This window comes from Schistocerca cancellata, chromosome 8 (genome assembly GCF_023864275.1).
Source record: "Schistocerca cancellata isolate TAMUIC-IGC-003103 chromosome 8, iqSchCanc2.1, whole genome shotgun sequence".
Classification (NCBI taxonomy): domain Eukaryota; kingdom Metazoa; phylum Arthropoda; class Insecta; order Orthoptera; family Acrididae; genus Schistocerca; species Schistocerca cancellata.
In genome coordinates this window covers 193058299-193081906 of record NC_064633.1, presented here as the reverse complement: position 1 = coordinate 193081906, position 23608 = coordinate 193058299, and the positions used below count along the sequence as shown (strand labels likewise).

Sequence of the window (23608 nt, the reverse complement as noted above, 5' to 3'; positions counted from 1 at the left end):
ATTTGCAGCAGATCGCGTGAAGACACAAATTTAATTCAGAATTTTCTCACGGCCTCCATAACACGTAATGGAAATTAAAGGAATCAAAGTAAGCAAACAACGGTACTAGTAAAATGATGTAAAGTACAATGCGGAATATAATTTGAAACTGCGCGCCGTTAATTATGTTAACTGTGCTTAGGATCCGAAGCTATTCCACATCAAAAGCGAGAGCCTAATATCCATGGTAATATCACAGGTAATATTTCTGGACAGGAATTTGCCCTGTGCACTTGTACACTGCTGCGGCTTTATGACAGTTACAGCTGACATAAAGTCGCCAGTTATGCCCTACCTAGTATTACAACCGAAAAAGTGGGCTGTGATAGTACAAACCAAATATATAGCTGCACAGTTTTTGTAAAGGAAAGAGGTTCCGCTGTTGAGGAAACTGGGACCGAACATCTTTAAAGAGGAACAGCTGTGGATTTGGTTGACGTTGCTTTGGTGCGACGTAAGTAATCGTTCACTCGCACAGTAGAAAGTCAAGTACGTCTGGTGTAGTCCAACATGCCAAAAAAGAAGACAGGTCAGCGGAAAAAAGCCGAAAAGCAAAGGATGAGACAGAAAGAAATCCGAACGGCAAAAGATAATATGACCTTGGCACAGTATCCGTGTAATGCTGCGATGGTGCGTTTTAATTGTTTAATACATATCTTACAGTTTGATCCTGCTAGTTACCAAGTATTAAACAGAATTTTTAATTTCAGGAATGCGACAGGTGCAAGAGGTATGTATGTACTGTAATAACAACGCCATCAAGTGTTTTAGCAAATTAGGACACTTGGCATGAGTTACCTAATCTGTTGCTGTTAAGCTTAGCACGTAAAAACTACGGTAACCTCTTTGTATTTACATTCGTTGGTGTCATCATCTCAAAACAGTATTTTTTCTCCTACCGCTACCAATATTTTGTAGTGTACACTATCACACTGAAACGAAAGATTTCAGTGCTGAAATTGAAATAAACTTCTTCAGATTATTCATGGTTATCGTTATTGAAGGTATCCTAGGATTGCGGATGCCACAGCTTTCGTATCTAGATCTATTATGCAAACCACTGTGAAGTGCTTTGTAGAGAGTACTTCAGTCCTGATTACTAGTTTCTTTCTATTTCTATTTACAAGAAGAATGATTGCTTGATTACCCCATTGTGTGCTGTAACTAATTTAATCTTGTCTGCAGGAGTTGTGGAAAGAATATCTCTAGTTTCTCAGGGTAATGGGTGTCTAGCTTAGACAGTCTGTTAATTCAGAATTTTCAGCATATCTGTGGCATGGTCCTGTAGGTCAAATGTGTGACCATTCATGCTAATCTTTGTATATATTCAATATCTCCTCCTGGTTGTATTTGGTGTGTATCCCATGCACTTGAACTATATTTTCAGACGGAAACTCCAGGTCTGAGTTCACCTTCCTAATTTTCTAAGCTGGGATGCTGCCTATACTTGGCTTATCTAAAACACAGTCTGTGGTGTTCATTCCATTTTGTATCTGTACAAACTATTATATCCATATATTTGAGTGACTTGACTGATCCCAAATGTATTATTTTAGTGATGTAATAGTCATTAGATCCTACTTTTTGGCATAATCCGTATCACTTCAGGCAGGGGGGTTACCTTCATAGTCTCAGATGTTGTTAAATTCAGCATATGTTAAAATTCAGGGGTAAGAAAGAAACATGTAGTATTTTGTTTTCTCAAAAAAACAAAAAATCCTGCGCCAAGATACAGACCTCCAAAGATGACACTGTGAACACCATTTTGAAGATGTGAATATTGAAAAAAAAAAATTAAAATGTGGTATCTCTGTAACAGTCCTAGATTTTTTTTAAGATAATGCTTTATGATTACAGTTGTATCCTCCGTTTGGACATTTCTGTCAAAGTTCTTTTACTGTCACCTTTTGAATTGTTTTTTTATAATTGACTTTTTTTTTTTTTTTTTTTTTTCAAAATGCCAATCCAGAAAAGTTGGATTTTCTTCTGTTGATTAGTACCATGTAGAACTATATTCTCTATAAAGGAGAGCTTCCACCTTTAAGTTGGACAGGTTTTATTTTTAAAAATCATTTTTTTTAACATTCAAGGGTAATGTGTGTCTTCACTGAAGTTGTTTCTTACTAATTTCTTTGTTTCAATGTTTATTTCTATTGTCTTTGTGGCAGTCATTTATTTTCACTTTCATTGTTGCAGATATTTCTTACTTTGTTGTAGTTTCTTGTCGGTTTCCTTGCCGTGGTTGTTCATTGCAGGTTTCTATGTTGTAACTATTCAGTGCTAATTTGTTTACTGATGAGGCTTCTAAGAAACCTGAGACCATCAATGAGTTCAGGGTTTTCGTGATGAATTTGCCAGTTAACACAGTTTTAGTGTGTTTTGTGAAAAGGAGTGCTTGAAATGTCTTCTGACTGGGGCCACGGGAGAGTGAAGTGTGCTGACTATTTGTATATCCATAAGAGTGATACACAAGGCAAACAAAAAAACAGACTTTGTTCAGGTTGGGAATAAGAGTTCTCATTTTAAGACTCTGTTTCAAAGTGAAGATGTTTCTAGTGACGACTTTTTGTGTTCTAAATGTTTGACAGAATAACATCAATGATAGTATCTGAACAAGGTGAAGCCTCCCATAGTGCAGATGTTGCAAATTTTGGATCAATAGAGGAAGAATTGAATACCCTGAATCAGTCAACTACAAAGGTAGGTGTTAGTCCTGTTAAGAAACCATGGTCAGTGAAGTCGAGTCATAAGCTTTATGCACCATAAAGTGCAGAGAAATTATTGAAGCTGTGAATGAATACACTACAGCAAAACCGACCACACTCTTCAAAGTAGAAATTCTGTCTTCAGAAGAAAATGAACCAAAGCACTCTTGCACCTCTTACCAGGAATATTTCACAAATATCAATTCAGCTGTTGAATATTGGGCATCCTACAGTGAAAAGGTGCAAGTTTTAACTATTATTCCAGAGACATTTTGGGTCATTCCACACCAAGTGGTCTAAAACTGAAAAAAGTTCCCACCATCATGGTCTCCAATTTTCGTCAAATTTTAACTGTAGCTTTAGTCAAGTGTTGAAGTAAGTTTCCCAAGATTTCAGGCCTCTAGCTGCAATAGCTGCTGATCTAGACCCCCTTGTCTGAAGTGTACTTAGTCCGTGTGCATGCAACATAAAAAAAATGTCATATTTGGAGTCTAATAAAATCGAAACTAATTCATAAGAATGGTTAGTAAGATGCGACCCTGTACAGTTTTTTTTGCTGATTCCAACGAAATTATGTATAACATTACTCATGCAAACCCCGGTCAAATAACTCGACTCAAAGTATACTTCAAAATTTGTCGTGACACAACGCGACAAATTTTGACCAATATTAAGACTGCAATGATTTCCTTGCAGTTGAAGATATGGACTTGAACTTTTGGCCAAGCTTCATGCTTGTGCTAGACATAATGCAGCCGGATTTGCAATGATCCAGGCCATATGGTCGCCCTGCAGTATCTCTTCAAATTAGGCAGTGTCAGCACAAACGGTAAAATTTACCAAAGTTTCAAGCCAATTACTAAAAAATAGTTGGCCTGAATCTGCTTGTGAATAGTATCACCTAAAAGAGAAACTCTTGCTCTACAAGACTGACATTTGTTTTTTTTGCAACGCGACCATTAAGTACTCATTAACTCACATCAAAGTTGTTATATTTTGTATGCGCGATGCACTAATTTTTCTTCATTTCTAGGAATTTGAATCTTAATAGTCGCTTAGAATTACTGATATAATTGGATATTTCATTCGTGTTTTATTCAGTGATTGGCCAGTGAGAGATGTCAGAAGTTAATGAAGAAGAAGAATCGTTGGCCCCCTGTTCAATTGGAAAAGATGCTGCTGCATCAAAGTGCCATGTTATCTTCTATGCTAAGAAGACTGGATTCAAAGCGTTTAGTGATTTCACAGAATGTGACCAGAAATTGCTTGTTTCGCGTTCAGAAGCCAAACTTGACGAAAATTCCATCATTTGCTTCCACCATGAAGCCCTCTTCCTACATGAATATCAAGCGATGCAAAAGAAATGTTGCAATCCATTCAAGAAGAGGAATCACAATGTAAAAGCTGGACTTAGACTGCTTGATAATGAAACAGCTGCCAAACTTTGCCTGTTAAAGAAAAAAGAAGTGATTGATATAAAACCTGGTCAGAAGCTTTGCCCTCGCTGCATGTCGGCACTGAACCAAAAGCTAGAAGATTCATCATCACTATCAACCCAATCTGAACAAGATTTCACAACGGATGAAACTGAACCAGCCATCAACAAAAGTTTATCATTTATTGGTGCTTCACCATTGAAAAGAAGACAACTAAGTAAAAGAGATAAGCAAAGCTATGCAAAAAGAAAGATCTTGGATGCACAAAGTTTAATTGGGAATCAAATTGCTGCTGCTGTAGGAATCAATTACGATGAACAGCCAAGTTCAAGTAAAAGTCGCCCATGCAATAATTGTGCAGATCTTGATAATCTTATAGAAGAGTTGAAAGAAAAATGTAAAGTGTCAAATCGTAGGACAAAAGTTCAAATATTGACCTTGGTTCCAAGAAGCTGGACAATTAAAGATACGACAACAGCATTTAATGTATCAGAAAGAATGGTAAAGCAAGCGAGAAAACTGAAGAATGAGCAAGGTGTTCTAGCTTTTCCAGCAAATCGGCAAGGAAGGAAGCTTTCAGATGAAGTTGTCCAGAAAGTACATGACTTTTTTCAAGATGACGAATTCAGCAGACTTTGTCCAGGGAAGAAAGACTGTGTGCCTGTGAGAATTTCAGGAACAAAGGTGTACAAGCAAAAGCGGTTGTTGCTTTGCAATTTGAAGGAAATGTACGTGTCTTATCAGAAGCAAAATGGACCAGAAATTGGCTTCTCAAAGTTTTGCGAGCTTAGACCAAAATGGTGTGTTACAGTTGGCTCTGCTGGAATGCACTCAGTTTGTGTCTGTACAATACACCAAAATGTCAAGCTTATGCTCACTGGTGCATCAATCAATGAAGACTACAAGGAAATTCTTAGCAAAGCTGTTTGCAGCTTGGAAAACAAGGATTGTATGCTTCATCGTTGTGAAAACTGCCCTGGTCCAGAAGGTGTAGAAGCAGTTATTGCAACATATTTTGAAGATAATGACCCTGAAGAACTGATTGAGTACAAACAATGGATTCATACCGACAGGGATACTTTAGAAACAAAGCAGCTTTCAACAGAAGAGTATGTTGAAGATATTGCAGCAAAAATTTGGAACCTGTCTTGTCATCACTACATTGCCAAGCATCAAAGCCAGCACCTGAAAGCTCTCAAAACTGATTTGAAAGAAGGCGAATTCATAATACTAATGGATTTTGCTGAAAACTATTCATTTATTGTTCAAGATGCAGTGCAAGGCTTTCACTGGGAAAACAGTCAAGCAACAGTTCATCCATTTGTAGTCTACTACTGTGAAAACGAAGAGGTGCAATGTGTGAATCTTTGTGTTATTAGTGACTGCCTTCGACACGATACGATTACTGTCCATGTTTACATTGGAAAAGTAATCAATTACCTGAAGATGCAATTTTCCAAAATAAGCCACATCCACTACTTCAGTGATGGTTCAGCTGCACAATATAAGAATTTCAAGAATTTTCTCAACTTATGCTATCACAAAGAAGATTTTGAAATAACAGCAGAATGGAATTTCTTTGGAACAAGCCATGGAAAGTCGCCTTGTGATGGCATTGGAGGCACAACAAAACGGTTGGCAGCAAGAGCAAGTTTGCAACGTCCATATGAAAACCAGATTCTAACACCCAAAGATCTTTTCAACTTCTGCAATGATAATATCAATGGAATCAAATTCTTTTTCATCAGCAAAGAGGAAGTTGAAGAAGAAAAAGCTTCTCAAGAAGAAAGATTCCTGCAAGGGCACACTCTAGCTGGCACAAGAGAAAACCACCATTTTTTGCCCATTGATATGACGACAATTAAGGTCAGTAGAGTTTCAAATGATGCGACATCTTTTTTGGCCAAAATTAGTGCTGCTGAAGTAGTAGTTCAAGTCATGGATCTTCAGCCTGGGCAGTATGTTGCTTGCATTTATGAAAAGAAATGGTGGATTGGAAACATCGTTGAAATCTCAGTCGAACAGAAAGATGCTTTCATAAGCTTTATGCATCCTCATGGTCCTGCAAGTTCATTTTATTGGCCCTTAAGACGTGATACTTGCTGGATTCCAGAACAACTTATCATTGGTGTTATTCCAGCTCCATCAGTGACATCATCTGGTCGGCAATACAGTTTTCCTGAAAGCATTCTCTTGCAAATCAACGATGCTTCCAGAATGATGAAGTAACTGAGGAAGACAGGCTTGGGAACCTGCATAAAGAAACCCACAATCAGGCTTGGGATCCTGTGGTAAAGACACCCTGTAATCAGGCTTGGGAACCTGCAGTAAAGATACCCACCCGTGGCTGTTACTGCATGGCTATCGGGCGTGGCCCCTATGGCGATGGGGATGCTGGTTTTATTGTGATAACCAGTAATGGCTCAGCCATCATGGACCAACGCAGGGCACTGCGCACACAAAATATAAGATACTTTGACCTGAGTAAATAAGCACTTAATGGAAGCGTTGCAAAAGAAAAATATATCCATCTTGTAGAGCAAGAGTTTCTCTTTCAGATGATACTATTCACAATTAAATCCAGGCTGACTATTTTGTAGTAATGGGCTTTGAACTTTGGTAAATAAAGCCATTTGCGCTGACACTGCCAAATTTGAAGAGATTTTGCAAGGCGACTATAAAGCCTGGGTAGTTGGAAATCCAGCTGTATTATGTCCAGCACAAAGATAAGACTTGGTAAAAAGTTCAAGTCCATATCTTTATCTGCAAGGAAATTATTGCAGTCTGAATATTGGTCAAAATTTGTCGCATTAAGTCACGACAGAATTAGGGGTACACTTTGAGTCGACTTGTTTGACCGGATTTTGCATCAGTAATCTTATAATTAATTTCGTTTGAATCAGCACAAAAAACTGTACAGGGTCTCATCTTACTAACCATTCTTATGAATTGGTTTCAATTTTATGAGACCCCAAAAATGGCATTTTGTCTGATGTCGCGCGCATGCGAACTTACTACCCTTCAGACAAGGGGGTGTAGATCAGCAAGTATTGCAGCTAGAGGCTTGAAATCTTGAGAAACTTAATTTAGCACTTGACTAGTGCTACAGATAAAATTTGAAGAAAATTGGAGACATGATGGTGGGAAGGTTTAGACCACTTGGCATGGAATGACCCTTTTCAAAGAAAACAATGTTGAACCACATTCCATCAGTATCAAAGCACATGGTAGACGAATCAAGAAATGTGAGGTCTGTAAAAGGAGTCTTTGGAAGACCAGATCCCTATTATGGTCATCGTGTAGACAGCTCAAGTTCAAATAGTCCTTTCATTTTACCTAGAAGATAAATGGGACTGTTCTCACCAGAGTGCCAACAAAAAAGTACCATAACTGTAACAGATGAAGGTCAAAAAGTTGTGAAAGTGAAGAGGTACATGACTCACAGTATTAAAGAACCTTTTGCAATTTATAAGAGCAACTATACAACTCCACATATTGGAAGCTCAAGATTTTATGCACTATGACCTAAGCGGGTAGATCCACACCCACCTAGAGATGTCTGTTTATGTGTGTACTGCGTGAATTTTGAACTTTGTGTGGTACCTTTGAAGAACTTGCTGGAGCACGTGACATATGACACCTTGGTTGGGTGTGTGAAGTCATTAGCAGTCTGTGATGTAAAGTGAGATACTTGTTTGTTTCAAGAAAGTGGTGACTGCCCTGGAAAGGGAGGACTGTCTTTAGACACTTGGCCTGGAAGACATAGCAGATAACTCTGCAGAAATTGCATATGCGACATGGGAGGAAAATAAATTAATTAAGAAAACTGTTGCCTTTGACAGTTCCATTGATGAACTTGGTAAATGGTCAGTGAAAGCAGTAACACACTAGTATCTGAAGAAATTGCAACATCATGTTGCAGAAGTGAAAGGATGTGTACAGCCTGAAGAACTGTGTTTAGTGCTTCACTGTGATTTTGCTGAGAACTGGTCTGTAATTCTCCTACAAGAAGTACGAGGATATCATTGGAGTAATCGCAAGTTTCAATTTTTACAGGAGTGACATATTTTCAAAAATATACCACAAGTGTTGCTGTTATTAGTGATGACACAGGACATGATGCAGCACATGCTTTGCTAGCAATGGGCAAAATTCTTCAGCTGCAAAAAGGGTCAGAGATGATCATCATTATTTCTGATTGTGCTCCTAGTCATTTTCAAAATCATTACCAGCTGTTTGATTTGAGTAAGTTGTTTGTGCCAAATGACTGCGTATACAGCGCTACTGGTCACGGGAAGGGGCCTTGCGATGGTGTAGGCGGCCTGCTGAAGCACTATGCTACGAAACATAATCTTTCCAGACCAAATACAGCTGTGATTCAGAATGCTTAGGATTTTACGAGCGTCATGAAATCTTGCACATCCACAGCCCTCATTCTTTTGTCCAAAGAAGAAATCGAAGGATTCTGTGAGCAGAAAAAAGAATGGTCCAAACAAACTACTCCTGTGAAAGGGATTCAGAAGACACATTTTTGGACTCGGTGATGGGTGAACTTATATTGCACGCAGGAAAGAGGAAATTGTTTGTTCGGCCAACGCCTCAGAAACAGCAGGATAATATTCAGATTCATAACCTGAGAATGGGGATGTTTTGTGTGTGTGTGTGTGTGTGTGTGTGTGTGTGTGTGTGTGTGTGTGTGTGTGTGGGTGGCAGGGGGTGGGGGGAGCGGTGACTGGTGGATTGCAGAGATTATAGACACCAGTTATGAGTTAAACGAAATTGTAGTGAAGTATATGCTACCACATGGACCAGCTGCTGGCTATAGATTTCCAGCTGAAGGACACCAACAATGACATAAGGGCTCGCTTCCTGTTCACAATGTTGTGAAAATTGTAAGTGCTCCAGTTCTTATTGGTTCAACAGGACGGCATAATTCCATATCAAAGGAAGATACTGAAGCAGTGGGACACATTTTTAGTTCATTGACTGGCTAATTTCAGGACAAAACAGAGTGACACAGAAGTTGTATAAATGGAAACCTTTAAATCTTTGGACCTTTCGCATACATTTTGGGACCATTTACAATGCTTGAAAAATGAGTTTTTTTACTCATCTTTTCAAAAGTAAAACTATGTTAAATAAGGCTAGGTTTTGAATTTTATGAGCCTGTTACGTGATGATAAAACAGGTTTTATGTATGGCAGAAATTTCAATTGTTTATGAAACCTGTTCAACCTAAAAGTGGAAGCTCTCCTTTTCAGGGAATGTAGAACTGTATGGTACCAATCAACAGAAAAAAATCAAAATCTTATGAATTGGCAAAAGAAGTTCAGAATGCTATAGTAAAAGAACTTTGACAGACAAGTTCAAATAGAAAATTTCTTTGTAATCGTAAATCAATTATCTTTTTAAAAAAAATTCTAGAACTGTTCCAGAGATAGAGTATTTAAAATTTTTTCCAAAATTCGCATCTTCAAAATGCTATGTGCAGTGTCATCTTTGGAGGACTGTATCTCGGAGCAGAAATTTTTTTGGAGAGAAAAAAAGAAGTATTCCTTACTTAGTCCCTTATTTTAACTTATGTTAAATTCAATAATATCAGAGACTATGAAGGTAAGATTTTTTCGTAGCCTGGCTGAATTGATATGGACTATGCCTTTTTTCGTTTTGTGAAGTGTGCAGTTTTACATTGTGCATGTTATATCTTTGTACCACTTTGAAATGTTAACAAGATCTGACTAGATAATTGCACAGATCTTATCAGATAATACATCATTACGTACCGTATAACCATACCATCTGCAAAAGTTCCAGTTTATTAAAATATTGTCTGCCATATCATTAACATACAAAAGGACTCAAAAGGCTCCCAAGCTCTTGAAGGATGCCTGAAGTTACGTCAACTTCTGAGATAATGTGCTTTGATCTCCCTACCAAGCAATCCTCAGTCCAGTCACAAATTTGTGTATCAGATACCATTGTATTTTCATTAATACTCTATGTAGACATTGAAGGCTTTTGATAACTAAACACATTCAACTACTTCATAATCACTGTTACTACTTTCAGTTTGGAGACCCTCAGAGGTGAGTCTGTTGTTGCCATTAGATCTAACATATTTCCATCATGAGTGGGCTTCTGAAATATTTGCTCTAAGAACTTTTCAGAGAAGACATTTAATCTTGTTTTGTGAGCTATTTTCTCTTGCCCTCCACATACAAAACTGTAAGCATCCCAATCAATTGTTGATTGATTAAATTGTCCTCCAATCATGACAGCATGAATAGAGAACATACCTACTAGTGAATTGAAATTTTTCTGTTACATCTGCAGTTGAGTTTGGCGGTTGATAGAATATCCAATTACATGTCCACCCTTGATAATGAGTCTTGCCCTAACCATTGCACATGCAGACTTCTGTCTCAGTGGATTTTATATTTTTGTCTACTACATAAATTTATTGGACACCACCTCTGTTTCCAGTTAACTTGTTCTTTCAATGTACACTTGTATTTACACCAAAAATCTCACTGCTATCAATTTCGGGTTTTAACCAGATTTCTGCACCTAGTGTTACAGGAGTTGCACTGCTTTTTAGGACTACTTCAAACTCGTGCAACTTTGCTGCAAATGCTCCACTTCATGGTTTCACATTGTGCACCCCTGACCCATTTAGTCACCTCTGCAGTCCTCAACCCTATGGCATAAATTCTGAAAGCCATAATCTAGCTTGTTACAAAATTTTTATAGTCTCTGGTTCCAGCCTTCCACTCTGCTCAGAACTAGCAGGCCATGATCAATTATGGAGGACAAGGGTGCAGATTGAGAGCTTTGCTGAAACTCCGCCCACAACTCTGGTCTTCTCAGTCCTCTCTAGCAGTTGCTGGAATGATGAAAGTATGAATTCAGACCCCAGATGACAGGCATTGATCATTCAGATGTGTGCCACAACCTGCAGGTGGTTGCACCTTGCACTTTCTTTCCTCAGTAGCTACTGGGACAGTCCCTTCAGCATGTTGAATTAGGCTTCCAGGCTTACATTCACTGTGCATAGTGTGATCCCTCCTATCCCTTCCTGATATTTCATTAAGGCTCTGTGACAAGACTGATCCTCATTGTAGCCTGAAGTCTCAAGTTAGATTGAAAGGTGGTTATTTGGTCGTGTGTTGTAATAGCCAACAAATTTGGAATTGTGTGGAGAAAACATGACTGCAGTTGCCTGAACAGTCCAGGTAGTGAGTTTTCTCTATATCAAGTGCCACAACATTATTTCCATTGTTACGTCAATTTCAATGTAAGCCAGCAGGGAAGATGGCAAACATCTACTTCTACATCAACGTGAATACTCTGCATATTACACTAAAGTGCCTGGCAGAGGGTTCATTGAAACACCTTTACAATAATTCTCTATTCCAGTCTTGAACAGTGCGTGGAAAAAACAAAAACCTCTAGCTTTCCGTGAGCTCTGATTCCCCTTATTTTATTATGATTGTGGCTCCCTATGTAGGATGGCATCAAAAAAATATTGTCGCATTTGGAGGAGACAGTTGACTGAAATTTCTTAAGGATTACACCGCAGCAAAAAACGCCTTTGTTTTAATTATGTTCATCCCAAATCCTGTATCATGTCTTTGACACTCTCCCCCCCCCTTTTCATGATAATACAAATTGTGCTGCTCTTCTTTGAACTTTCTTGATGCGTCTCATTAATTCTGTCTGGACAGGATCACAGACTGCAGCAGTACTCCAAAAGAGGGTGGGCAAGTGTATTGTAGGCAGGCTCTTTAATAGATCTATTACATTTTCTGAGTGTTCCACCAATAAAACACGCTGTTTGGTTTGCCTTCCCCACAGCATTTTCTGAGTGTTCTTTCCAGTTTAAATTGTTCATAATTGCAGTTCCTAGATATTTAGCTGACTTTACAGCCTTCAGATTAGACTATTTTATCATGTAACCAAAGTTTAATGGATTCCCTTTAGCACTTATATGGGTGACCTCACACTTTTCATTATTTAGGGTCAATTGCCAATTTTTGCACCATTCAGTTGTCATCATAGTCATCAATCCAGTCCAGGTTTGATGCAGCTCTCCACGCTATTCTATTCTGTGCAAGCCTCTTCATCTTAGAGTAACTACTACAGCCCACATCCTTCTGAATCTGTTTAGTGTGTTCATCCGTAGGTTTCCCTCTAAGATTTTCACCCTCCACGCTTCCATCCAATAGTAAATTGGTGATCCCTTGATGCCTCAGAACGTGTCCTACCAACCGATCCATTCTTCTAATCAAGTTGTGTCACAAATTTCTCTTCTCGCCAATTCTCTTCAGTACCTCCTCATTAGTTGCATGATCAACCCATCTAATCTTCAGTATTCTTCTGTAGACCCACATTTTCAAAGCTTCTGTTCTCTTCTTATCTAAACTATTTATCGCCCATGTTTCACTTCCATAATACATTCCACACACATACTTTCAGAAAATACCATTCAGATATCTTTTCTAAATCTTTTTGCAATTAGTTTTGACCTTCTGATGAATTTACAAAATGATAAATGACAGCATCATCTGAAACAACCTAAGACGGCTGTTCAGATTATGTCCTAAATCATTTATATAGATAAGGAACAGCAGAGGGCCTGTAACACTACCTTGGAAATGCCAGAAATCACTTCTGTTGTACTCAATGATTTTCAATCTATTGCTACGACCTGTCACCTCTGACAGGAAATCGCAAATCCAGCCACACAACTGAGATGATGTTCCATAAACACACAATTTCTTTACAAGCCGCTTGTGTGGTACAGTGTCAAAAGCCTTTTGGAAATCTAGAAATGCAGAATCGATTTGAAATCCCGTGTCAATAGCAGGGGTCAAAATATCTTGTGCCATGATGAGATAATTTAATACAGAGGACTAGCTCTAATCAAGGTCTAAAAGTACAAAATTCTTCAGCATGTGATAGAATGACAAGAAGCCGTGTCCTATGCACAAAAAATTCAAAATTCCAAGTACAAAGCAAAGACAGTTTGGAGCATTATTAGACATGAGATGATAAACTCAGTAATGCAAACGAACCTAATGGCAGTAGGAGTGAGCACAGATGATTTAAATTTAAACTCTTGGTCACTACATTCCATGAATTCTTCCTAATAGCAGCTAAAAACACGGGAGAAAAAATATACCAATGAAAGTAGGCATACTCCACCACCAGTTTTGCCAAATCATCTGTTAGAGAGGCTACAAAAATCATTAGCCACTGAAAAGCAGTAACTCTTCTGTTTATGATGGTATTTGAATCAAAGTACCAAAACCTTGTGCTGAATTGATAGTGCCCCCTCAAGTTTATCTTTGAACCAACCAATGAGACAAGGCGTATTTCATGAAAAATTGTAGATTGTGGTAGTATCACCTATCTATAAAACTGCAGATGAGCAACTTGCCTCTAATTATCAACCCACCTCCCTTGTTCCAGTGATATAAAAATTTTTGAGAGTGTAGCTTAAAATGGGAAAACTGAACCACATCTCTGACAACAGCATTTACAGAGTGGCTCAGCGTGGCTTCTGTAAAGGAGTCTTTACTGAAAAAAAGCAATATATGGTGTTGCTAAACGAGGAAAATTACCCCATTGGCATTTTCTGTGTTCCTGCCAAGTCCTTAGATTATGTATGTCACAAAATTTTGCAAGGGGAAACTAAACTAAATCTACATAAACGACTTAGCCAAGACACCGAGGGACTATTCAGAAAGTATGATATTTTCTGATGACACAGATATAATTATAAAGGGCCCAAATACACCCATGCCAGAGACAGCCAAGAGAATAACAGAACAAGCTTACAGTTGCCTAGTCATTAATATGCAAATTAATGACGATGGTCTCAACGTGTTTTCCTGGACACACCTGAAGTTACTTTTACTTTTGTTACTGAGTTTTCATCCAAGATAACATGCTGCATTCTGCCTACCAAGTAATTCTCAAGCCAGGCACAAATTTTGTTTGACACCCTGTGTAATCATAGTTTTGTTGATAAACAGTGCTGTAGTACAGAATACGATGTTTTTTGAAAGTGAAGAAATACTGCATCTACCTAATTTCTTTGAGCCATGGCATTTAGGATGTTGTGATATGTGATTTATTCATCTCATTACATACAATTTTCAAATCATTTGATCTGATGTACAGGAGACATGTCAAGGTTTACAAAAGAAACTTTTTCACTTTTTTAAGAGAAATACAAAAGTTTAAATTATATTTTACATTTCTAAGTTACAGCTACACATGTACATAAAATAATACATGTAATACAATCCCTGTGTTCAGAATGTGAAGCTGTCCGCAATGAATTCATCGACAGAATAACAACACTTTTCCACCAGAAGAGTAAAGAGCAATCTTTTCAGTGAACCAAACTCTATCTTAAATATATTACTGCCTTTTGTTTTTTTGAAAATTTTTAACCCCATATACTCTGGCATTTGGGCATAAAGTTTTAAATGATGTGTTGGAAGTTTGAAGTTATCTCTGTGGGGCTCGCCACTCTTTGGCAGGTTCTTGCTTGGCTACCACAGGGCCCCAGCCTTTGCAGCATTTTTTTCCCTTCAGTGCTGCATGTCAATCCTCTTGCTATTCTTTTACTCCTCCCATGGGGAACATGTCTCTGGTGTTATTCGGAATCTTCTGCATTGTCTGTTGCTGACGTAAGGACAGTCCCACCTTTGTTTTTTGCTCCATTTTCATTTCTTTGTTTCCGTTCTTCTCTTGTTCCTCCGCTTTGGTGTGTAAGGTCCCTCTTTTTCTTCTTCCTCCTTCTGCCCTCCTGAAGGCCGGCTCACGTGTCTGATGCGTAACAGGTTACTGGGTAACATGTAATCCCCGCCCCGGGTCAACAGGTAGGGTTCGCACATACCTCGTAGTATAGGCCAGGCCCAGGGAGGGGCCATTGCCTGAGCTGCAACCTTCCCAAATTGCCGATTGGTCCCTCTGTCAGATATACGGAAGGTGTGACTTGAGGTGTGAACAATCACCTAAGGCGGGTGCACCCCCTTGTGAAGGGAGCCCCCAGTTGGAAGGAGCGCGCCATCAGAGATGCTGGCAATCGTGGGGATTTTCTTGCAATGAGTTAATCATACACCCCATCAATGTTGATGAAACGTAAATGTAATGAGGCTAATGATTCAATGACCCTTCCTGCTGCACCACTGTTCCTCATGCTCTCATGTACTGAAGACAGTCAGTCCTTTGCCACAGTCAATACATTTATTATTCAGAAAGGTGTTGATGCAATTGCTGGCCCTGTGAAATCCTGTTCTCATTTATGGAATGGCACTTTGCTTTTGGATACTGCTTCTGATTCTCAAGCACAACCGCTTGCTGCCTCGCTTCTCCACGGCTACCCTGTTTGTATCGAGGCCCATAGAACTCTGAATTCTTCCCATGGTGTAATTTACACCAGGCTGCTCGATGGTCTAACCGAGGCCAACATCCAATCTTACCTCTATGATCAGGGAGTCATTGTCATTCATTGCGTAATGAAAAAGGTAGATTCCTCCTTAGTGCCCACCCATACTCTTTTCCTCCCCCTTGCTGTCATCCAAGGTCAAAGCAGGCAGTGAAATTATCACAGTCCGGCCGTACATTGCAAACTGCTACCAGTGTCATCATTTCAACACACCAGAACGTCTTGTCGACACCCAGCCCAACATGTAACCTGTGGTAGGGATGTGCACAAGGGCGATTGTCACCTCTTTCTCCTCACTGTATCAACTGCAATGGCGGCCATGCCGCTTCCTCCGGATTGTCCTGTGTAACTTGATGAGTGGGCAGTCCAAGAGATTCAGGTAAAGGAAAAATACCTTACCCAGTAGCTCGCAAGTTATTGGCTAGTCGCAAACCCTGTGTTCTTCCGTCTGGCACTTTTCTATTCTTGTTATCCCTCGCTACACCAAGGACATAGCCACGCAAACATGCGACTTAAAGTTCGGCTCTGAGGTTGCGAAATCTCCCAGTGTCAAGGTGACATCGCCACTCCCCAGGAGTCCCAGTGCTGGAAGTTCAGCCATATGTCTTCCCACTGTACTTCCAGCCCCACCTGTAGAGATTGTGGTAGTCCATCGCATCCCAATATTCCACGTGTCCCGCCTCCCATCTGTGTCAACTGCAGAGAGCATCATTCACCTTGCTCACCAGACTGCAGGATTTTACAGAAAGAGAGGAAAATCGTGGAATATAAGACCCTGGACAGTCTGACCTTCACAGAGGCCAAGAGGAAATGTGAGCGCCTGAATCCTGCGGCTATGACCTCCACATACACTGCCGCTACAAGAACAGTTCTCATGTCAGTTCCTCGAATTCCTGTCGCCTCTCAGAACTGGGAGACTATACCTGCCTCCTTGATGGTGGGGGGCACTGCCCTCCCTGTTGCTCCCACACCACCTACTTCTGGAGCAACACCCCCCCCCCCCTACACCCACACACACACACACACACACACACACACACACACACACACACACACTATTGGGGATTACAGTCGCCACTTCTGAGACAGAGAAGCATAAGGCTTCTTCGGCTCCTCTCGATAAGAAGGGGTCCCTTGAGTCACTCCCTTCCCAGGTTTCTGCTAGTGGGAAAGATGACACCTGCCAACAGCTGAAGAACCCAAAAGCAGCTGGTCGTAGGGCTTCAGGCTCATCCTCAGTCCCAGAGACTGAACCAGTTGAGTCCTCCCAGCCAGGGAAACCCAAGGAACAGTGAGAGAAATCCAAAAAGAAAACCCCTAAGAACAAGGAACTTGTGGTGGCACCCACACAACTGCTACCTACAAGCTCTGCGTCTGAGGATGGGGTGGAGACATTGGCGTCCACTGAGGATCTAGATCTCACCGGACCTTCAGACACAATGGATATAGACTGCTCTGGCAACAGGTGACCCTGAGCTGTAAACTGCCTCATGGAATTGAGGCGGTTTTTTTCACCGCCTGGCTGGGCTATGGCAACTGTTAAGCTTTACACCTGCTTTCTGCATTGCCCTCCAGGAAACCTGGTTCCTGGCAATGTGGATCCCTGCCCTCCATGGCTATAAAGGATATTGCAGGAACCGCAGCGACTATAATAGTGTGTCAGGTGGAGTTCGTGTTTATGCATTAAACTCAGTCTGTAGTGAACCTATGCCCTTCAAACCCTTCCAGAGGCTGTGGCTGTCAATACGGACAACGCAGGAAATCACTGTCTGCAATGTATATTTTCCTCCAGGTGGTGCAGTACCCCTGAATGTATTAGCTGCACTGATTGATCGACTCCCTAAACCTTTCCTACTTATGGGAGATTTTAATGCCCATAACCCCTTGTGGGGTGGCACCATGATTACTGGCCAAGGCAGAGATGTCGAAACTTTACTGTCTCAGTTGGACCTCTGCCTCTTAAATACTGGGGCCACCACACATTTCAGTGTGGCTTATGGTAGCTACTCAGCCATTGATTTATCAATTTGCAGCCCAGGACTTCTCCCATCTATCCACTGGAGAGCACATGACGACCTGTGTGGTAGTGACCACTTCCCCAGCTTTCTGTCACTGTTCCAGTGTCAGGCCCATGGATGCTTACCACGATGGGCTTTAAACAAGGTGAAGTGGGGAAACTTTCACCTCTGCTGTCACCATTGAATCTCCCCCACACGCTATCATCGATGTCATGGTTGAGCGGGTGATTACAACAATTGTTTCTGCAGCAGAAAATGCAATCCCTCGCTCTTCAGGGTGCCCGATGCGTAAGACAGTCCCTTGGTGGCCGCCTGAAGTCAGTGAAGCAATTAAGAAGCGTCAGCAAGCTCTACAGTAGCGTAAGTGGCACCCTTCCCTGCCACTCCGTACCCCTGTTTGCCAACTTATCAAACGACGGAAGCAGGAGTGTTTACAGAGATACGTTTCGACCATTGTCCAACTCTGGGCAAAGATCAAATGTCTTTTCAGATACCAGACCCCAACAGGTGTTCCAGGTGTTACCATAAATGGCGTGTTATCTACCAACGCAAATGCGATTGCTGAGACTTTGTTCGAGCCTCTGTGTTGGAGAATTAGCCCCCAGCCTTTCGCACTCTCAAACAGCACCTGGAAGGGAAAGTCCTCTCATTCACTACATGCCACAGTGAATCCTACAACGCCCCATTTACAGATTGGGAGCTTCTCAGTGCCCTTGCACATTGCTCTGCCACAGCTCCTGGACCTGATTGGATCCACAGCCAGGTGATTAAACATCTCTCATCTGACTACAAGCGACATATCTTAGTCATCTTCAACCGGATATGGTGCGATGGCATCTTTCCATCGCAAAATCGCAATGGCAGGAGAGCACCATCATTCCAATACTCAAATCCGGTAAAAACCTGCTTGATGTGGATAGCTATCAGCCCATCAGCCTCACCAACGTTCTTTGTGAGCTGTTGGAACGTATGGTGTGTTGGTGGTTGGGTTGGGTCCTATAGTCACGTGGCCTACTGGCTTCATGTCAGGGCGGCTTCTGCCAGGGTCGCTCTGCCACTGATAATTTTGTGTCCCTCAACTCTGCCATCCAAGCAGCCTTTTCCAGACGCCAACACCTGGTTGCTGTCTTTTTTAGACTTACGTAAAGCATACAACATGACTTGGGAACTTCATATCCTTGCCACATTGTATGAGTGTGGTCTCCAGGGCCCGCTCCCGATTTTTATCCAAAACTTCCTGTCACTCCATACTTTCCATTTCCAAGTTAGTGCCTTCCATAGTTCCATCCATGTCCAGGAGAATGGCGTCCCGCAGGGCTCTGTATTGAGTGTATCTCTATTTTTAGTGGCCATTAACAGTCTAGCAGCAGCTGTCGGGCCCTCCGTCCCACCTTCTCTATATGCAGACTGCTCCTGCATTTCGTACTGCTGCTCCAGTACTGGTGTTGCTGAGCGGCACCTACAGGGAGCCATCCACAAGGCGCAGTCTTGGGCTCTAGCCCACGGCTTCCAGTGTTCAGCCGCAAAGTCATGTGTCATGCTCTTCTGTCAGTGTTGTACCATTTGTCCGGACCCAGAACTTTACCTTCATGATGATCTACTCACTGTAGTGGAGACATATCGATTGTTACAAGGTGCAACAATAAAGTAATGAGACTGATTTTCTTTGCAGGATGTGGCCATCCTGCAAGCTTGTGTAGGCACAATATCTTTGACCCTCGTCTATAAGCTGCTTGTAGTCCAAGCGGCACATCAGTGCAACTGCTCAGTCGTGAGTTGCGCTGTAATAAAACATGTGTTTGTGTCTCTCATCATGGAAATTGAACCGCATAATATTGCGCAACAGTATGCCATTTCTTTTTGCGTTAAATTGGGTGAAAACGCGACAACAACTTACGGTAAGTTTCAGAAGGCTTTTGGAGAGGAGGTTATGTCAAGAGCTGAAGTTTTTTGTTGGCATAAAATGTTTAGTGAAGGCAGAATGAATGTTGAAGATGAAGACCGCAGTGGGCAACCATCAACCTCACGGATGGATGTCAACTTGGCCAGGGTGCGGGAACTTGTACAATCTGATCAAAGATTATCCATGAAAATGATTGCAGAAAAACTCAACATAAATCGAGAAACAGTTTGTCTAATAATAACTGAAGATCTTGGTAATGAGAAAGATTTGTGCAAAAATGATCCCCAAAAATCTCGCACCACAACAGCGAGAAACATGTTAAAATGTGGCAGCCGATCTGTTAGAGCAAATGGAAATCAGTCCAGAATTGTTGAGCCATGTTATCACTGGTGATGAAAGTTGGTTTTTTCAGTATGATCCAGAGATAAAACACCAAAGTTCGCAATGGTACTCAAAGGGATCACCCAGACCAAAAAATAAAAAATGCATATCATAGTCAAAAGTGAAATGCATGCTTGTGTGCTTCTTTGATTCCAAGGGAATTGTTAATAAAGAGTGGGTGCCTCCTGGACAAACAGTTAACCAATATTACTACAAATAAATTTTAGAAAGGCTTTGTAAAAGAGTTCTTCATGTCCGTGCCAACATTGCTGATAATTGGATTCTGCATCACGATAATGTGCAATCCCATACTGCTGTCAGTACAGCAATTTTTAACCTCAAAACAAATTTCAGTACTACCACAGCCACCTAATTCACCAGATATCACTCTGTGAGACTTTTTTGTATTTCCAAGAGTCAAAACAATGGGCAAGGCATTGTTTTATTAGGAACAAGGGACTGATGACCTTTTAGTTTGGCCCTTCCCCCCTCTTTTAAACCAACCATCCAATCCATTTACATTTTTGTTGCCCTTCATTGTTCTTGTGATTTTTCCTTTCATTCGGTTTTGAGTTGTCAGTCTTGTTTGTTTTATTCTCACACTTGTGGCATTGTTTTATTTGGAATAAGGAACTGATGACCTTGTAGTTTGGTTCCTTTCCCCCTCTTTTAATCCAACCAATCTCGCCTCAAGGGGCGAAGCCACCAGCTTCTCAACCGGTAGGCAGGAAAAACAGCAGTAGTACTCCCTCCGTCCCTACAGCCAAACACCACCTGAGTCTTCCTCCAACTGGAAAGGCTCGAAGAAGTCCACCAAAGGCAAACGGTCTTTTCCTTCGCCAACTTGAAGATCCTCTTAGACGGTGTCGCACCATAGTACCTTAGTCCAGCCAGCCTCCGTATCGCTGGTGCGCACCACCAACTGTTTTTCAGCTTTGGACTCCACAGACTGTCCGCACAAGCAAGCGAAAGCTTCTGTGGTCCCCATGGAGCGGGATCCTCCTGCTTCTGTGCCCTGTAGTAGTGACTCTACACCGGCTGTTATTCGGTGGCCATTGAGTTGACATTCTTATGTCTTCCTCATCATGTGTCATCCAATGGAAGGTTCGCAGCCTTCGGTCCCACAAAGAGGACTTACAGCAGCTTTTAGCATGACAGCATCCCCTTGCACTCTGCCTTCAGGAAATGAAATTGCGCCCTCATGACCACTTTGAGCTTTTGCATTTCTTACTGATTCGTTTTGACCTTTCCCCTGTTGCCGGCATTCCATCTCATGGGGGCATCGTGCTGCTCATATGGGATGACATTCATATTCAACCCATCTCCCTGACTACCCATCTTAAAGCTGTTACAGTTCGCCTTTTCCTTCCCCACCTGGTTTCTTTTCCCTCTGTACCATTTATGTCCCTCTGTCATTCGATGTCGCCAGGGTAGCCTTCCTTCAGCTTATTGGGCAGCTACCTCCCCATTTTTGCTACTCGGTGACTTTAATGCGCATCATACACTTTGGGGTTCTCTCAGAACCCGTCAGAGAGTTGCCCTCTTGGCTGACCTCCTTAACCAACTTCACCTCTTCTGCCTAAACACTGGCACACCCACTTTCCTTTCCAGTTTCTCGAACACCTCTTCCCATTTGGACCTATCCTTTTGCACTGCCCAGTTTGCCCATCGTCTTGAGTGGTCCGTTCTCTCTGACACCCACTCGAGCGACCATTTCCCATGTGCTATCTGTTTGCTGACTCTTATCCAATGCACATGCCCTCCCAAATGGCAGCTTACTATGGCTGACTGGTAGCTTTACTCCTCTCTGGCAACTTTCGATGAATAAGATTCCCCAGTTGTGATGACCATGTGAAATATCTCACAAACATTATCCTTACTTCTGCAGAACATTCCATTCCTTGCACTTCCTCTTTACCAAGTCGTGTCCCAGTCCCTTGGTGGACTGAGACATGTCACAATGCAATTTGCGCATGGAGATGTACTCTCCACATTTTTAACCATCATCCTACAATGGCAAACTGCATTAATTATAAACAGATGCGTGCAAAGTGTCATCGCATTCTTCGGGATAGCAAAAGAGCCAGCTGTGTGGGCCAACCTCCAACTGCTGTCTGGGACTAAGACCTGTTCCTAAATTTCTGACCTGACAGTAGCAGACGATGTTATTGTGGACCCTACAACACCTTGGGCCACCATTTTGTGGAAGTTTCGAGCCCTTCCCACTGTCACCCTGCCTTCCTCCATCGAAAACGAGCGGAGGGGGCTCGGGCGGTACCCTTCTCTTCTCTGAATCGTGAGTGCTACAATGCCGCCTTTACTATGAGGGAGCTAGTTCATCACGATCCACCCCAGGGCCAGACACTATACACAGTCAGATGTTGCAGCACCTTCCTCTTGCGGGAAAGCACTTTCTGCTTAACACGTACAACTGCATCTGGGCAGAGGGCACATTTCCCAGATGCTGACATGAAGCCACCGTCATACCCACACATAAGCTCAGTAAGGACAAAACCCATCCTTCTAGCTACCACCCCATCTCTCTTACCAGCTGTGTTTGCAAGGTGATGGAATGTATGATTCATGCCCGACTGGTATGATGGCTTGAGTCTCGCATTTACTGATGAATGCACAGTGTGGATTTCGAGCTTAGCGTTCTGCCGTTGACCATCTCGTTACTTTGTCCACCCATATCATGAATGGTTTTCTGCGGAAATCCCAGACTGGCCATGTTTTCGATTTGGAAAAATGAAATGAAATGTCGTGTGACGAGGGCCTCCCGTCGGGTAGACCGTTCGCCTGGTGCAAGTCTTTCGATTTGACGCCACTTCGGCGACTTGCGCGTTGATGGGGATGAAATGATGATGATTAGAACAACACAACACCCAGTCCCTGAGTGGAGAAAATCTCCGACCCAGCCGGGAATCGAACCCGGGCCCTTTGGATTGACAGTCTGTTGCGCTGACCACTCAGCTACCGGGGCGGAAGGCCTACGATATCTGCTAGAGAACTGGTATCCTCCATACTCTTTAGACATGGAGCTTCCATGGCCACCTGCCCTGTTTGCTTCAGGCATTTTTAAAAGATAAAGTTTTCAAGGTGCATGTGGGTTCTGCCTTGACGGACACCCATATCCAAGAAAACGGTGTGCCTCAGGGCTTCATTCTGAGTGTCGTCGTCTTTGCTATCACCATTAACCCTATAATGGCTTGTCTCCTGCCTGGCATCTCTGGCTCCCTTTTTGTTGACGATTTTGCCATCTATTGCAGTTCTCCATGGACCTGTCTCACTGAGCGGTGTCTTCAGCGATGCCTTGATCCTCTTTACTCCTGGAGCATCAACAATGGCTTTCGCTTTTCCACCGACAAAAGTGTCTTTATGAATTTCTGGTGACGCAAGTGGCTTCTCCCACCATCTTTACATTTTGGGCGTGTTGCCCTTTCATTCGTTGAAACTACAAAATTCCTGGGGCTCATGTTCTCTCTTGGTCTTCCCATGTGTCTTACCTGGCAGCCTGTTGTACACGGTTCCTCAATGTCCTACGTGTCCTCAATGGTACTTCCTGGAGTGCCAATCGAACCACCCTCCTCCATTTGTACCTATCCCTTGTCCCTTTGAAACTCGACTATGGGTGCTTTGTTTGTGTGTCTGCATGTCCATCCCTC

At 41.9% G+C, this 23608-nt stretch overlaps 1 protein-coding gene across 1 annotated transcript in view; it reads left to right on the top strand.

The window, feature by feature from the left end:
• The first annotated feature begins 282 nt into the window (after positions 1-282).
• LOC126095033 (zinc finger protein 330 homolog) overlaps positions 283-23608 on the top strand; it is a 90301-nt gene continuing 66975 nt past the window's right edge. The window contains exons 1-2 of the mRNA XM_049909696.1: positions 283-669; positions 750-769. Coding sequence (XP_049765653.1) covers positions 550-669; positions 750-769 — 140 coding nt within the window. The 5' untranslated portion in view covers positions 283-549. The remainder of the gene's footprint in view (positions 670-749; positions 770-23608) is intronic.